Source organism: Anomaloglossus baeobatrachus, chromosome 2 (assembly GCF_048569485.1).
Source record: "Anomaloglossus baeobatrachus isolate aAnoBae1 chromosome 2, aAnoBae1.hap1, whole genome shotgun sequence".
Lineage (NCBI taxonomy): Eukaryota > Metazoa > Chordata > Amphibia > Anura > Aromobatidae > Anomaloglossus > Anomaloglossus baeobatrachus.
The window spans coordinates 733576711-733592304 of NC_134354.1; the positions used below are offsets into that span (position 1 = coordinate 733576711).

Here is a 15594-nt window from a genome sequence, read left to right on the forward strand (position 1 = left end):
TTGTTTCTCGGGTTGAATTTGTATTTAAAACAGTTATTGGCTTTCCTCCTTCTTGCTTTTGCACTAAAACTGAGGAGCCCGTGATCCCACGGGGGGGTGTATAGCCAGAAGGGGAGGGGCCTTACACTTTTAAGTGTAGTACTTTGTGTGGCCTCCGGAGGCAGTAGCTATACACCCAATTGTCTGGGTCTCCCAATTGGAGCTAGAAGAAAAGGAATTTACGGTAAGTAAACAAAATTCCCTTCTTTACATAAAAACTTTATTAAAAGTTCAGGTATTTTTCTTTCATTGAGAGAAGTTGATTTAAAAATCCCGTGCTTTGGTTTGATATCTCATGATTTATTCTAAATCTTTCCCTCCTGTTGTCTTGTAATGGGTCTATATTTTTACTATTTAGCAGAGGTCCCCAACTTCTCAGACTTTGAGAGGCAGAATCAGCTCTGAGAGAGGGTTGCGAGCCACATTCAGCTCTGAGAGAGGGGTGCGAGCCACATTCAGCTCTGAGAGAGGGGTGCGAGCCACATTCAGCTCTGAGAGAGGGGTGCGAGCCACATTCAGCTCTGAGAGAGGGGTGCGAGCCACATTCAGCTCTGAGAGAGGGGTGCGAGCCACATTCAGCTCTGAGAGAGGGGTGCGAGCCACATTCAGCTCTGAGAGAGGGGTGCGAGCCACATTCAGCTCTGAGAGAGGGGTGCGAGCCACATTCAGCTCTGAGAGAGGGGTGCGAGCCACATTCAGCTCTGAGAGAGGGGTACGAGCCACATTCAGCTCTGAGAGAGGGGTGCGAGCCACATTCAGCTCTGAGAGAGGGGTGCGAGCCACATTCAGCTCTGAGAGAGGGGTGCGAGCCACATTCAGCTCTGAGAGAGGGGTGCGAGCCACATTCAGCTCTGAGAGAGGGGTGCGAGCCACATTCAGCTCTGAGAGAGGGGTGCGAGCCACATTCAGCTCTGAGAGAGGGGTGCGAGCCACATTCAGCTCTGAGAGAGGGGTGCGAGCCACATTCAGCTCTGAGAGAGGGGTGCGAGCCACATTCAGCTCTGAGAGAGGGGTGCGAGCCACATTCAGCTCTGAGAGAGGGGTGCGAGCCACATTCAGCTCTGAGAGAGGGGTGCGAGCCACATTCACCTCTGAGAGAGGGGTGCGAGCCACATTCACCTCTGAGAGAGGGGTGCGAGCCACATTCAGCTCTGAGAGAGGGGTGCGAGCCACATTCACCTCTGAGAGAGGGGTGCGAGCCACATTCACCTCTGAGAGAGGGGTGCGAGCCACATTCACCTCTGAGAGAGGGGTGCGAGCCACATTCACCTCTGAGAGAGGGGTGCGAGCCACAATCAGCTCTGAGAGAGAGGGGCGAGCCACATCTGGCTCTGAGAGATGGTCACGAGCCACAGCAGGCTCTGAGATAGGGTCGGAGGGGTGCAAGCCACATTTGGCTCTGAGAGATGGTCGCAAACCACATTCAGCTCTGAGAGAGGGTAGCGAGCCAGATTCAGATCTGAGAGAGGGGTGCGAGCCACAGTCGACTCCTGCTCTCCACACAGTAGTGACACCCAGAGTCCCCGTTACCAGATTTTAATGACCAGCAAAGCTTTTCCACAGAAATCACACCAACGCAGCATACCAAGATCCAGGGGTTCTTACCCTACCCCTGCTCTACTCTGCTCTTCTGTGCAATTATGAAAAGTCCAATACTAATAGTCTTGCAATAATTGGGGACCCTGTTGGAGCTGTTGCACTGGGACTAATGAACTTCACATTACGCCCCTGTCTACAGCTGAAACTCCTGGCAATGGACTAAAATCGCTGTCAATAGCCAAAAAATGTCCTTCAATACCTGTGTACATGTACCGTATTTTTCGGACTATAAGACCCACTTTTTTTCCCCCAAATGTTGGGGGAAAGTGGGGGGTGCGTCTTATGGTCTGAATGTAGGGCATGGCTGCGGGGAATGAGGGTGCTGCGGTGGAGCGGGTCATCGGGGGCACGAGCAGGCAGCAGCAGCGCCTGCCGTGACCATGTTGGACCGCTCATTTCATATGCACGCCCATCCTCCTGCCCATCTCTCAGTGCAGAAGCCGGCGCTGACAGGTGGGCGGGGTGATGGACGGGGACGCGCACATAGTAAAGAGCCGGTCCACATGATCACCCCTGGCAACTACAGTCTGGAGTGAGCATGTGCGGCTGTATTCACTGCCCCCCACACATCATTATCAACGCGGGGGGGCAGTGAATCAGTATACTCACCGGCCACGATCCCTGCAGCACTGCGATGTCTTCCTGTCTGTGCCGGTCAGCTGATCTGTGTAGAGAACGGTGAGCACAGCGATGACGTCATCGCTGTGCGCGCCGCTAGTGTCCACACAGATCAGCTGACCGGCACAGACAGGAAGACAGCGCGTTGCTGCAGGGGGACGGCTCCACACAGGTCAGCGTCAGCGGCGCTGCTGTGACAGAGAGGAAGATGATCGGTGCTGCAGGGAGTGAGGAAAGGTGAATATAAACGTTTATTTTTTCTCTGTGCCATAGTGCCATAGGATACAGGCCATATACCAGGATGGGTACTGAAAAATATATAGTAGCGCATATGAGAAGCACTCGTGAGCTGAAAATGTATTTAGTACAGTTATGGTTTTGCTCACCTGAAGAGGTTGTGCGCCCTCGCACAACCACGGTGGTAGATGGATAGATGGATATATCCTCCGGGGTAGGGGGTTTCTATTATCACCGCTGATGTTCCGTTGCTGTGCTGGAGGAGTCCGAGTTAGGTATGGCTGCTGGCTCCTAGGATTCACCGGCACCTTGGATCCTGGAGCACCTGTGCGATCCACCGTCCTTCAGCTGGAGATTTCACATCTCATATGCATATGAGCAGGATGGGGGCATATGAGCAGGATGGGGGCATATGAGCAGGATGCGGGTATATGAGCAGGATGGGGGCATATGAGCAGGATGGGGGCATATGAGCAGGATGGGGGCATATGAGCAGGATGGGGGCATATGAGCAGGATGGGGGCATATGCGGGCGGCACGGTGGCTCAGTGGTTAGCACTGCAGTCTTGCAGCGCTGGGGTCCTGGGTTCAAATCTCACCAAGGACAACATCTGCAAGGAGTTTGTATGTTCTCCCCGTGTTTGCGTGGGTTTCCTCCGGGTACTCCGGTTTCCTCCCACACGCCAAAAACATACAGATAGGGACTCTAGATTGTGAGCCCCAATGGGGACAGTGTTTCCAATGTATGTAAAGCGCTGTGGAATTAATAGCGCTATATAAATGAATAAAATTATTATTATTATTATTATTATTATATGAGCAGGATGGGGGTATATGAACAGGATGCGGGTATATGAGCAGGATGGGGGCATATGAGCAGGATGGGGGCATATGAGCAGGATGGGGGCATATGAGCAGGATGGGGGCATATGAGCAGGATGCGGGTATATGAGCAGGATTGCGGGTATATGAGCAGGATGAGGGTATATGAGCAGGATGAGGGTATATGAGCAGGATGAGGGTATATGAGCAGGATGGGGGCATATGAGCAGGATGGGGGCATATGAGCAGGATGGGGGCATATGAGCAGGATGGGGGCATATGAGCAGGATGCGGGTATATGAGCAGGATTGCGGGTATATGAGCAGGATGAGGGTATATGAGCAGGATGAGGGTATATGAGCAGGATGGGGGCATATGAGCAGGATGGGGGCATATGAGCAGGATGGGGGCATATGAGCAGGATTGCGGGTATATGAGCAGGATTGCGGGTATATGAGCAGGATGAGGGTATATGAGCAGGATGAGGGTATATGAGCAGGATGAGGGTATATGAGCAGGATGCGGGTATATGAGCAGGATGGGGGCATATGAGCAGGATGGGGGCATATGAGCAGGATGGGGGCATATGAGCAGGATGGGGGCATATGAGCAGGATGGGGGCATATGCGGGCGGCACGGTGGCTCAGTGGTTAGCACTGCAGTCTTGCAGCGCTGGGGTCCTGGGTTCAAATCTCACCAAGGACAACATCTGCAAGGAGTTTGTATGTTCTCCCCGTGTTTGCGTGGGTTTCCTCCGGGTACTCCGGTTTCCTCCCACACGCCAAAAACATACAGATAGGGACTCTAGATTGTGAGCCCCAATGGGGACAGTGTTTCCAATGTATGTAAAGCGCTGTGGAATTAATAGCGCTATATAAATGAATAAAATTATTATTATTATTATTATTATTATATGAGCAGGATGGGGGTATATGAACAGGATGCGGGTATATGAGCAGGATGGGGGCATATGAGCAGGATGGGGGCATATGAGCAGGATGGGGGCATATGAGCAGGATGGGGGCATATGAGCAGGATGCGGGTATATGAGCAGGATTGCGGGTATATGAGCAGGATGAGGGTATATGAGCAGGATGAGGGTATATGAGCAGGATGAGGGTATATGAGCAGGATGGGGGCATATGAGCAGGATGGGGGCATATGAGCAGGATGGGGGCATATGAGCAGGATGGGGGCATATGAGCAGGATGCGGGTATATGAGCAGGATTGCGGGTATATGAGCAGGATGAGGGTATATGAGCAGGATGAGGGTATATGAGCAGGATGGGGGCATATGAGCAGGATGGGGGCATATGAGCAGGATGGGGGCATATGAGCAGGATTGCGGGTATATGAGCAGGATTGCGGGTATATGAGCAGGATGAGGGTATATGAGCAGGATGAGGGTATATGAGCAGGATGAGGGTATATGAGCAGGATGAGGGTATATGAGCAGGATGAGGGTATATGAGCAGGATGAGGGTATATGAGCAGGATGGGGGCATATGAGCAGGATGGGGGCATATGAGCAGGATGGGGGCATATGAGCAGGATGGGGGCATATGAGCAGGTTGGGGTATATAAACAGGATGGGGGTTTATAGCAGGATCATATACAAGGCAGGAGGATCATTACCAGGATGGGGTACCTTAGTAGAGAATTTGGGGACATTACCCCCATAACAGTGTGTCATGACCACATTTTTTGCTTAAAATTTTATTTTCCTATTTTCCTCTAAAACCAGGGTGCGTCTTAAGGCTGCTTTACACGTTGCGACATAGCTAGCGATCTCGTTAGTGATGTGACACGCCAGATCGCAGATGCGATCTGCCGAGATCGCACATGGGTCGTTTTTATAGCGCCGGTCACATCTGCGACCTGGCGTGTCACATCGCTAACGAGATCGCTAGCGATGTCGCAACATGTAAAGCAGCCTTTATAGTCCGGTGCGACTTATAGTCCGAAAAATACGGTAATTCATGCATAGGCAGAGTCGTCCGCACACTGTCTAAGGCCCGGACTCCTGACAAGCACATACTGTGGTCACGCGTTCTGTGCTGCTCCTGTCCTGTCCCTGTGATATAAAGATAATCAGGATTAGTTCACATTGCGTTTTTCTTTTCTTCTGCCTCTGCTGTTTTTAGGCACCAGATGTGCCACTGACTTCGCTGAGGTCCCGTCTATTCTTATGGAATACTTTGCTGGGGATTACAGGGTCGTAAACCAGTTTGCAAGGCACTACCAGACCGGACAGGTAAATTGTGGGGGACATGTATGATGATTGTTACACCAATCCTGAGAGTGATGGAGCATAATCAGGAGGGGCGCACGTCTTATGTGGAGCACCTCGTGCAGACACAAACCTGACATTGCTGGAGCTATGAGCTGTCATATCAGACTTTTCCTATAATTTAATTCCTGACATATAGTGAATCCATCGGGGTAGCCTCGCCCATCCTGCGAAACCCCAGCTTACTTTTTAGAACAGGGGTGAGGGCAAGCAAATATGCAAAAATATTTAAAATTTTATGTAAAATTGTTACCGTCAGAGTTGTGGTTTGGGGCCTTTGCTGAGAATGTAGCTCGGGGAATCCACCAATGTAGGATGCTGACGTTGTCTACAATTTTTCTGTTGCAGCCTTTGTCTAAACCTATGGTAGCTCGTCTCTGTGAATCCAAAAAAGTTGGTGCAGCTTCAGACATGCAGCTACAGGTGAGTGTATTTACTCAGTGATGGGAGGGATGGCATATTTAAAGGGAATCCGTAATGTAAAAAGGGCCAATAACTTGCAGGTCATTAGTGTTCTAAAGCTGTGCGGCCACCACAATGATGGTCTGACCCGGCTGCTTCAAGCTTTCAGTCATAGAGGCGCACTTCAGTCACTACTCCGTACATAATGAGCAGTGGCTGTAACCACATCCTGGCACTGACTGACAGCCAGCTCTGTATTGCATCAGTACAGAGCCAGCTTTCAGTCAGTTCCAGGACAGAGCCAGCTGTTGGTCAGTTTCGGGGGTATGGTTATAGCTGCCACTCGCTATGTACTTTGTGATGACTAAAGCTGCTTTGGTCGCACCTCCATGACTGAAAGCCGGAGGCTGCCGGGAGTGAAAGAAGTTAATCTCTTCCCAGTAGTTGAGCTTTCAGAGCACACTGGCCGATAGCTTTGTAACGCTATTATACTGCAGATTAACCTCATATCTCCAGGTTAATAGGTTTTTCACATGACAGGCTCCCTTTTAAATACCTTGGATACAGTGAGACCTCTCTATAACACCACATCACTGAGAAGACCACCGCTTTATCTAGACCAGATGATCAGCTCCATCATATGTCGCTTGGCATGCGTTATATAGAAGATATGTTATGCAGGTTTGGAAACTCTGAGGTTTCACGAATTCTAAACCATTGTCTGCAGGGTATACAGTGCTATACATGTTATATACATTGCTCAAAAGTAAAACCAGCGCCATTTCTACAAAAAGAAACCATTGCATTGGAGACTCGTTCTAATAACTGGTGCCCGGCATTCACAGCTGTTTTCTGTATTCCAGGTCTTTTACTCTATGTTGGACCAAATTTATCATGGAAAACACCCTCTAAAGGGCTCAACAACGGATATTTTAAGGGAAGCCCAGGAATCCTCCTACGGGTTGCCATATGTACCTCATACGGTAAGCTGTGCTGTGACTTATTGTTTAAAGACTTTTTTAAGATGAATTTTGGTGTAACCTGGCGATCTATGGGTGATGTATGACCAACAGCAAGAAGTGCCCTAATGCCGGCAGCAGAAGTGGCGACTGCCCCGGCCGGGCTGACCCGGGGGACTGGGCTTGGACCAGAACAGCACAAATCTATTTACTCATTTTAAGGTTTTCATTCACTGACCCCCAAGCAGAGATTATCCAGCGAGTAATTGACACACAAGCTATATTAACCCCTTAAGCACTGGGCCTAATTTTACCTTAATGTCCAGACAGACTTATATACAGCATGTTAGAATGCGGTGTATAAGAGCTCAGTGGTGGTGGCCGCAGCTTATACACCAAATCTGGTGACAGGTTCCCTTTTAAGCTTTTCATTCATTGCATAGGTAGTTAACTTTATTTTATTTGTACACATCTGATGGTCACCAATCCCGCTGCATCTGGCGGTCCCATACACATCTGGCGGTCCCATGCACATCTGATGGTCGCCAATCCCGCTGCATCTGGCGGTCGCATACACATCTGGCGGTCCCATGCACATCTGATGGTCGCCAATCCCGCTGCATCTGGCGGTCCCATACACATCTGATGGTCGCCAATCCCGCTGCATCTGGCGGTCCCATACACATCTGATGGTCGCCAAACCCGCTGCATCTGGCGGTCCCATACACATCTGATGGTCGCCAATCCCGCTGCATCTGGCGGTCCCATACACATCTGATGGTCACTACAACTGGCGGGTTTGGACAGTTTTCATCTACTGTGTTTGGGGGTTGTGAGACTGTGACCGGGCTTATCTATGACGGCCGGTATGTCTCGCCCCGGTTGTGCTCCCTCCATGTATAGAAAGCAACTCCACTCCAGGGTTAAAGCTGTTTCCCTGAAGGCTGAGAGGAGGGTTAAAAGGAAACAGGAACATGGGCATGGGTCCTTAGTGTGAGGGAGTGAACACAACTCCCTGAGTTTCTGCCAGAGACAGACATGTGTGTGCTGTGTTGGACATTTGTTTGTGCAATAAACCGTGTGCTGTGACCATTGGTGCCTGGATCCCGTGTCTTCTGCCGCGCAGCCGACCACGCTACCTCACAGATGGTGGAGAATGCAGGCATGCCAGCCCGGTGAGGTGTAGCATCCATCCCTGGTGACCCAGCAGCGCATGTCCTGGATTCGAGCGGCTATACTACAGCCCAAACCCGGCGACGCCATGGAGGACATACTAAAGCAGCTGGCTCAGGCTAATGCACAGCAACAACAGACCAATGCACACCTGCTCCGGTCGTTGGATCGTCAGCAGCAATCCTTGCAATTGCAGGAACAAAGGCACCAAGAACAGATGGTTCTCCTGGCCAAGTCGATCCGTGCCGGACCGGCAGCAACAACCCCGGGACAGGGTGACGACGGCAGCGTCTGGAAAACGGTGAGACAAGCGTTGCAAAAGATGACCCCGGGGGATGATGTGGAAGCGTTCCTGGCGGTGTTTGAGCGGGTGGCCGAGCGGGAAAAGCTGCGACCCCCCAGTGGGCTGAGGTATTGTCGCCCTATCTGACGGGGGAGCCCCAAAAAGCATACCTGGAGCTCTGTACCGAGGACGCCATAGAATATGAGACCCTGAAAGCCGAAATACTTGCTCGGTTGGGGGTGAATACCTATGTACGGGCTCAGCGGGTAAATCAGTGGTTCTATGAGGAAGTCAAAACCGTACGCTCCCAGGCCTATGACTTGTTGCATCTGGTAAAGAAGTGGTTGCAGCCTGACACTCTGAGCCCTGCGCAAATGGTGGAAAGGGTAGTGGTTGATCGCTTTGTGCGCACTTTACCCGTCACCATTCAACGGTGGGTAGGACAGGGCGACCCAAGTACCCTGGACCAATTAGTGTGCCTGGTGGAGCGACATGTGGCTACGCAGGACTTGATACGGGACACTGAGACTTTGCGTGCCGCCCATCGGTCCAGCCTCTCCAAACCTCGGGCCAAGGACCCACCGCGGACACCGGTGCGGGAGTCCGCTACCATCCCGTCTGAGGCCGCGCCCGCCGTCCCTGAGGTCCGGAAGGTTATGTACCCTAAACGACAACTCGTCAAGGGGGTTTCCTTCCCTATTAGATGTTGGCGGTGCCAGCGGGTGGGACATATGGAAGCCCAGTGTCCACTCACCACGGAGCCCATGGATTGTGGGGTTATCCGGCGGGGTTCAATGTATGCTCAGGCGGTGTGTACCGCGGACCTTGTCTCCCCGGAGACTGAGCCCCACTTGTGCCAAATACAGGTGAATGGATGTCCGGTTACAGGCTTGTTGGATTCCGGAAGCTTAGTGACCCTTGTGCGATCAACCCTAAGGGCTGAAGTAAAGGCCACAGGACGTACCGTGGGGGTGGTTTGCATACATGGGGACCGCCGAGATTATCCCACGGGGATTGTCACCATCACAGCACCCTGCGGTCAGGTGCAACATGAGGTGGGACTTATTAACACTCTTCCCTATGACGTGATATTAGGAAGGGATCTGCCGTATTTTTGGACTCTATGGAAGGGGCCTCCTAAGTCCCCTCAGGTATTGGACAGTCCGGGACCTGAGCCCGACAATCCCGAATCCGGGACGCCTGCCGTAGGGGTCCCCATGATAGGGACAGAATGTGAACCCGATAGGTCGCCCCTAGAGGTATTGGCAGGAGAGGCTGAGATGGTCGAGCCCCTCCCGGAGTTGGAGGCGTCCCCGGATACGTTTGGGACAGCCCAACTCCAGGACCCTACATTAATACATGCCCGGAGTCGGGTGACAGTGGTTGACTGGGTGGCACAGCTGCCCGGTGCCCAGGTAAGGTACCCCCATTTCGCTCTTAAGCAGGATTTACTCTACCGGGTAGATGAAATAAGGGGCGTGGGGGTAGAGCAGTTGGTGGTGCCCCAGCCATATCGCCGGCGGGTCCTCGACTTGGCTCATAAACACCTGATGAGTGGCCACCTAGGGGTCAAGAAAACGCAGGAGCGAATATTGCAAAGGTTCTATTGGCCCGGGGTCTTTGGGGAGGTAAAACGGTTCTGCGAAACCTGCCCGGAGTGTCAGCTTACGGCACCCCTGGCCCACTTTCGCAGTCCGTTGGTACCGTTACCCATTATAGAAGTCCCTTTTGAACGGATAGGGATGGATCTGGTGGGGCCCCTCGTAAAGTCCGCTCGAGGGCACCAACACATCCTAGTGATCGTTGACTATGCCACCCGGTATCCAGAGGCGATACCCCTCAGACATACTGCGGCGAAGCTTATAGCTCGGGAGTTGTTTGCTGTGTTCTGCCGGGTGGAGTTGCCCAAGGAGATCCTTACGGATCAGGGGACCCCATTCATGTCTAAAGTGACCAAAGAGCTATGCCGGCTACTCCAGATCAAGCAGTTGCGTACGTCTGTGTATCATCCTCAAACGGATGGTTTAGTGGAGCGATTCAATAAAACCCTGAAAACCATGCTCAAAAGGGTGATTTCCAAAGACGGGAAAGACTGGGATATGATGCTTCCCTATTTGATCTTTGCCATCCGAGAGGTGCCACAGGCATCCATGGGGTTTTCGCCTTTTGAGTTGTTATACGGGTGACATCCCCGGGGATTGTTGGACCTGGCAAAGGAAACATGGGAGCAGGAGCCCACCCCCCATAAAAGTGTGATTGAACACATTTTAGGAATGCAGAACCGCATAAGCGCGGTCATGCCAATTGTGAAGGAGCATTTACAGGAGGCTCAGGCCGCGCAAAGCGGCCGCTACAATAGACAAGCCACCGTGCGGACCTTTAAACCAGGGGATCGGGTGTTGGTATTGATCCCCACGGCGGAGAGTAAATTCCTGGCTCAGTGGCAAGGCCCCGACGAGATAAAGGAAAGAATCGGGGTGGTCAACTATAAGGTATTGCAGCCCGGTAGGCGGAAACCTGAACAAATATACCATGTCAACCTGTTAAAACCTTGGCAGGAACGGGAAAGCCTGATGGTTGATTTATCCCCATCTCCCTCCTCTTCGGGTCGTTCAAACCCGGCTCCAGCGACCTCCGGAGAGGGCGAACCGGAAGTAAGGATTGGAGAAGCCCTCACCAAGCAACAGAGGCGAGAGGCCAGACGGCTGGTTCAGCAGAACCCCGATGTCTTCTCCGAGCTGCCTGGTAGGACCAGTCTGATACGACATGATATTGTCACCGAGCCTCACCTGAAGGTACGCCTGAAGTCATACCGGGTACCGGAGGCTCGAAGACAAGCCATATCAGAGGAAGTGAAGACAATGCTACGCCTGGGGGTCATCGAAAAATCCCGGAGTGAATGGGCTAGTCCCATTGTCCTGATACCAAAACCCGATGGCTCCTTAAGGTTCTGCAATGACTTTAGGAGATTGAACGAAATATCCAAGTTCGACCTCTACCCCATGCCCCGGGTGGATGAGCTGATTGATAGGCTGGGACAAGCGCGATATTTCACCACGCTCGACCTGACCAAGGGGTACTGGCAGGTGCCACTGACGCAGTCCGCCAAGGAGAAAACCGCTTTTGTTACGCCGGAGGGTCTCTTCCACTATGTTGTCTTGCCTTTTGGGTTACATGGCGCTCCGGCCACGTTCCAGAGGTTGATGGACTTGGTGCTGGAACCCCACCAGGCGTATGCATCAGCGTACCTTGATGACATCATTATTTACAGCTCTGAGTGGCAGACCCACTTGGAACAGGTACAAGCGGTGGTGAACGCGCTCCGAACAGCCGGATTGACAGCCAATACCAAGAAATGTGCGTTGGGGCTCACGGAAGCCCGCTACTTGGGCTACGTAATAGGCCAAGGAGTGATTAAGCCCCAAATTAACAAAGTTGAGGCGATCCAGAAGTGGCCTAGACCCCTGACCACGAAGCAGGTTAGGGCCTTCCTGGGTATCGTGGGGTACTACAGGAGGTTTGTAAAAAATTTTGCGGGACTATCAGCCCCCTTGACGGACCTTCTCAAAGGCAAGAAGTCCGTCATGGTGCGCTGGACTCCGCAGGCCGAGGACTCCTTCCGGGCCCTGAAGGGGGTCCTGTGCGGACAGCCCGTTCTTGTCAACCCTGATTTCCGGAAGGAGTTCATAGTACAGACTGACGCCTCTGAGGTCGGCCTGGGGGCAGTGCTGTCTCAGGTGGTTCAGGGGGAGGAACACCCCGTCACCTTCTTGAGTAGGGAGCTCACCCCTCACGAGCGGAATTATAGCGTAGTGGAGAAGGAGTGCCTGGCGATCAAGTGGGCCTTGGAGTCCCTACGCTATTACCTGCTGGGACGACAGTTTCGCTTGGTGACTGATCACTCTCCACTGGTCTGGATGAGGTCCGCCAAGGAACGGAATGCCCGGGTTACCCGGTGGTTCCTTTCTCTGCAGAACTTCTGGTTTACGGTTGAACACCGGGCCGGTAGGTTGCAGGGCAACGCCGATGCCTTGTCCCGCGGCCCGTGTTTGATGGCGGGAGTTCAACCCCGCACGCTTGAACTGAGGGGGGGGGGTATGTGAGACTGTGACCGGGGTTATCTATGACGGCCGGTATGTCTCGCCCCGGTTGTGCTCCCTCCATGTATAGAAAGCAACTCCACTGTTTTCGCTTTGGATTCCTGGATGACGTGGCACCTTGTCCAATACAAGTTGCGTCTGTCCATGTATGTTGTGTAATGTTCACACGTTACTCTGCAGGTAGTCCTCCTGACACCTCATGTTTCTCCTCTGCCGATTTCTCTTTGTATAGTGGATTGATGAACGGCTCGGTTGTAGCAGATCCCTCCAGGAAAGTCACAATAGCATAAAGGATGAATAATTGCCCCAGCACCTGGCTGGTGTCTGGAGCTCCGTAAGTGGTTAATCGGATGGTAAATTCCTCTGCACTTCCCCTGAGTAAACACCTCCTAAATATTTACACTGCGCGCTGATCTATACGTGTCCCTGACAGCTTCATACAAACAGTCAAGTGCCGTGAACCGGACCTTTAATCTTCTCTCTTGCTCTGTTAACAATATGAGCGCGGGCTCTCCCTGGGTTTACATAAGTGATCCAAATCAAACACATTTTCCAGCTTCGAGACACTTTATTTGGCAGAGTGTTTCTGAAATTACGGGCCTTGAAGTTTTTTCTAACAAGCAGTGAAAGGAAAGCTAAATTTTGTTTCTTAAAGTGAACCTGTCATCCTATTCCTGCTGCTCAAAAAGCTGGCGACCTAAATCGGAGCTTGGCGGCACGATTGCACCCAGGTGTATTTTTCTCTAAAAAAAACTCTTCTCCATTTCAGAGAAAGTTATAGTTAAGATAGTCCGAGACTAGATTGGTTTCATGCCCCCTCGCCCGAATTCTCCCAATGACACTGCAGGTGACGGACAAGTCTCCCCATGTGTGTACTAAACAAGAGACCTGTCAATCACCTGCAGTTGTGGCAAACCTCTATTGTATTTATTTTTCTTTTAAAGGGAATCTGTCAGCAGGTTTTTACTACCTCATCTAAGAGCAGCATGATGTAGGTAAAGAGGTCCTGAATCCAACCATGTATCACTTAGATTAGTGGCTGCAGTCGTTCTGACAGTGAAATATTTAAATTTTGTATGTAGCAGTGCTGAGAGAGCTGCCCACGCTCACACCAGGCTTTCAGTGCACATTTCCATAGACAGAAGCTGCTAATCACAGAAGGAGTGGAGTCAAGCTAGAGCTCATATGCTGCTGAGATCCACTAATGATAAAGATAAGATAAGATTAATTAATATTGCAGGTAAAAAAAAAAAAAGAAGACACTGAGATAAGACACGCAGGGGCTGAATTCTCGGTTTAACTCTTGCAGCATGCTGTCTTCATATTGCATCGCAGAAACCTTCTGACAGAGTCCCTTTAAGCACTTGAGCACCTCAGAGATATATACTGTGTGTATACCTGGCTGGAATTGTGCAGTCAGGATCTGATTCATGCAGATGGATCGAGTGACCGGTTCCCATCAACGGAGCTGAACCTCGTATAAAATTATGGCAAATCACTAGGGTATGACATGTCTTTGGTGGGGGGTCTGATCTCTTGGACCTCACGGTTCTTAATAGTGAAAGGGCCTCAGTTCATCATAGTTTCGGGATGCTTCCCCTTTTGTATCTTTCCTGTTCAGTGACACCCAGGGACCTTCAGTGCTGCTCTATTCACCCAAATTGCCATTTCTGCTGTATCAAATTAGTTAAAGGGGCTGTGCTGCTAAATCATCATTTTCAGGATTCTGAGGTTCCTAGGTGTTGAACCACAAATGACCTTAGTAATATCACACCATTTTTTTTTAAGATGGAAGAAGCACTTAAGGTCCTCCATACACATTGGACTAAAGTTGGGCGAACCTGATGGGATCGACTGAGTATAATGTGTATGGAGCATCCCCGACTCTCCCCAGACAGGTAATGTCGGAAAAATAGTGGTCGGGCAAGTTCAGTTGGAACGTCCGACCAGAAGTTAAAGGGAACCAAACATCAGGATTTTGGTATATGAGCTGCAGCCAGTGCAGTACTGGCACTATCAGGCACAGGCTGTACATACCATTAGTGGGCAGCTCGGATGTTTAGGCTTTGAAATCCAAGTTTGTGAAGTTTAAAAATTCATCATCTTTTTGACTGCCAGTTGTACCTCTGCAGATAATATCTGATAATTATGCACATGATTCCCGCCCCCTCTCCCCCGCCGCCTTTTCCTCCCTGTCTCTGGTTCTATGCAAATTTTTCTATTCAGTAACATGGCGTCAGAGTTGGCGCCTGCGCATAGCGCTTATCCCCGGCGCCATGTTTCTGAAGCCCGCATTACCTAGTCTTGTGCCTGAGAGGGCGGCGCATGCGCCCTCGCTTCTTCAGATCTCATTGTGACCGCGGGAGCGCGCGTGGTCACAACAGGAATGGAGGACAGCTGATCTTACCGATTAGCTGCAGCAGACGATATCGTAGCAGACGTCTGGTCTGGTGCCTACTCCCTCACTTTGATCAGCAGGGCAGATCAAAGTGCGCCTGCGCATTACCGCAATGCCGGCTAGTGTGCATGATGTAGGACGCGTCATGCACACAGGCCTCAAAAGGAGTAGGATGGAGATCGTAGCAGAGAGGATGCGCCGTACCGGAAAGAGGAAGCGCCGGATCGGAGAGCAAAGAAACCCATCAGACCAGACCGCCCCTGAGGTGAGTATATTATATAAGTGTTTTTACATTCTTCACAGGGGCCTGAGCTCTTTTATATACAGCATTCCAGAATACTGTACATAAGAGCTCAGTGGTGCTAGCTGCAACTTATAGCCTCCAAATCTGGTGACCGATTCCCTTTAAGCAGCTGCCAGAGCTGTCTGGTAGTGACCTTCTCTGCCCTCCTTGTGGAAAACACACGGACCTTCAGCCGATCTTAGCACCCATATGTTGTGGGGGAGTTGGGAGAGGTACCAGTCTTCCATATGATCATTCTGCCGTTGGCCAGCTAAGGTGGTGGGGTGTCTGTACATGAACTGTAAACTTACCGTCCACTTCTCAGAGAAGTATATCATGTGAGAATCAATGAAATTATGGTCCATGTTGGTTTTTTTTTTTACGTATTAT

At 51.2% G+C, this 15594-nt stretch overlaps 1 protein-coding gene across 1 annotated transcript in view; it reads left to right on the forward strand.

Moving 5' to 3' along the window:
* The window catches only part of MIPEP (mitochondrial intermediate peptidase), a 225448-nt gene that overhangs the window by 148517 nt on the left and 61337 nt on the right, over window positions 1-15594 (forward strand). The window contains exons 14-16 of the mRNA XM_075337383.1: window positions 5461-5570; window positions 5955-6029; window positions 6872-6991. Coding sequence (XP_075193498.1) covers window positions 5461-5570; window positions 5955-6029; window positions 6872-6991 — 305 coding nt within the window. The remainder of the gene's footprint in view (window positions 1-5460; window positions 5571-5954; window positions 6030-6871; window positions 6992-15594) is intronic.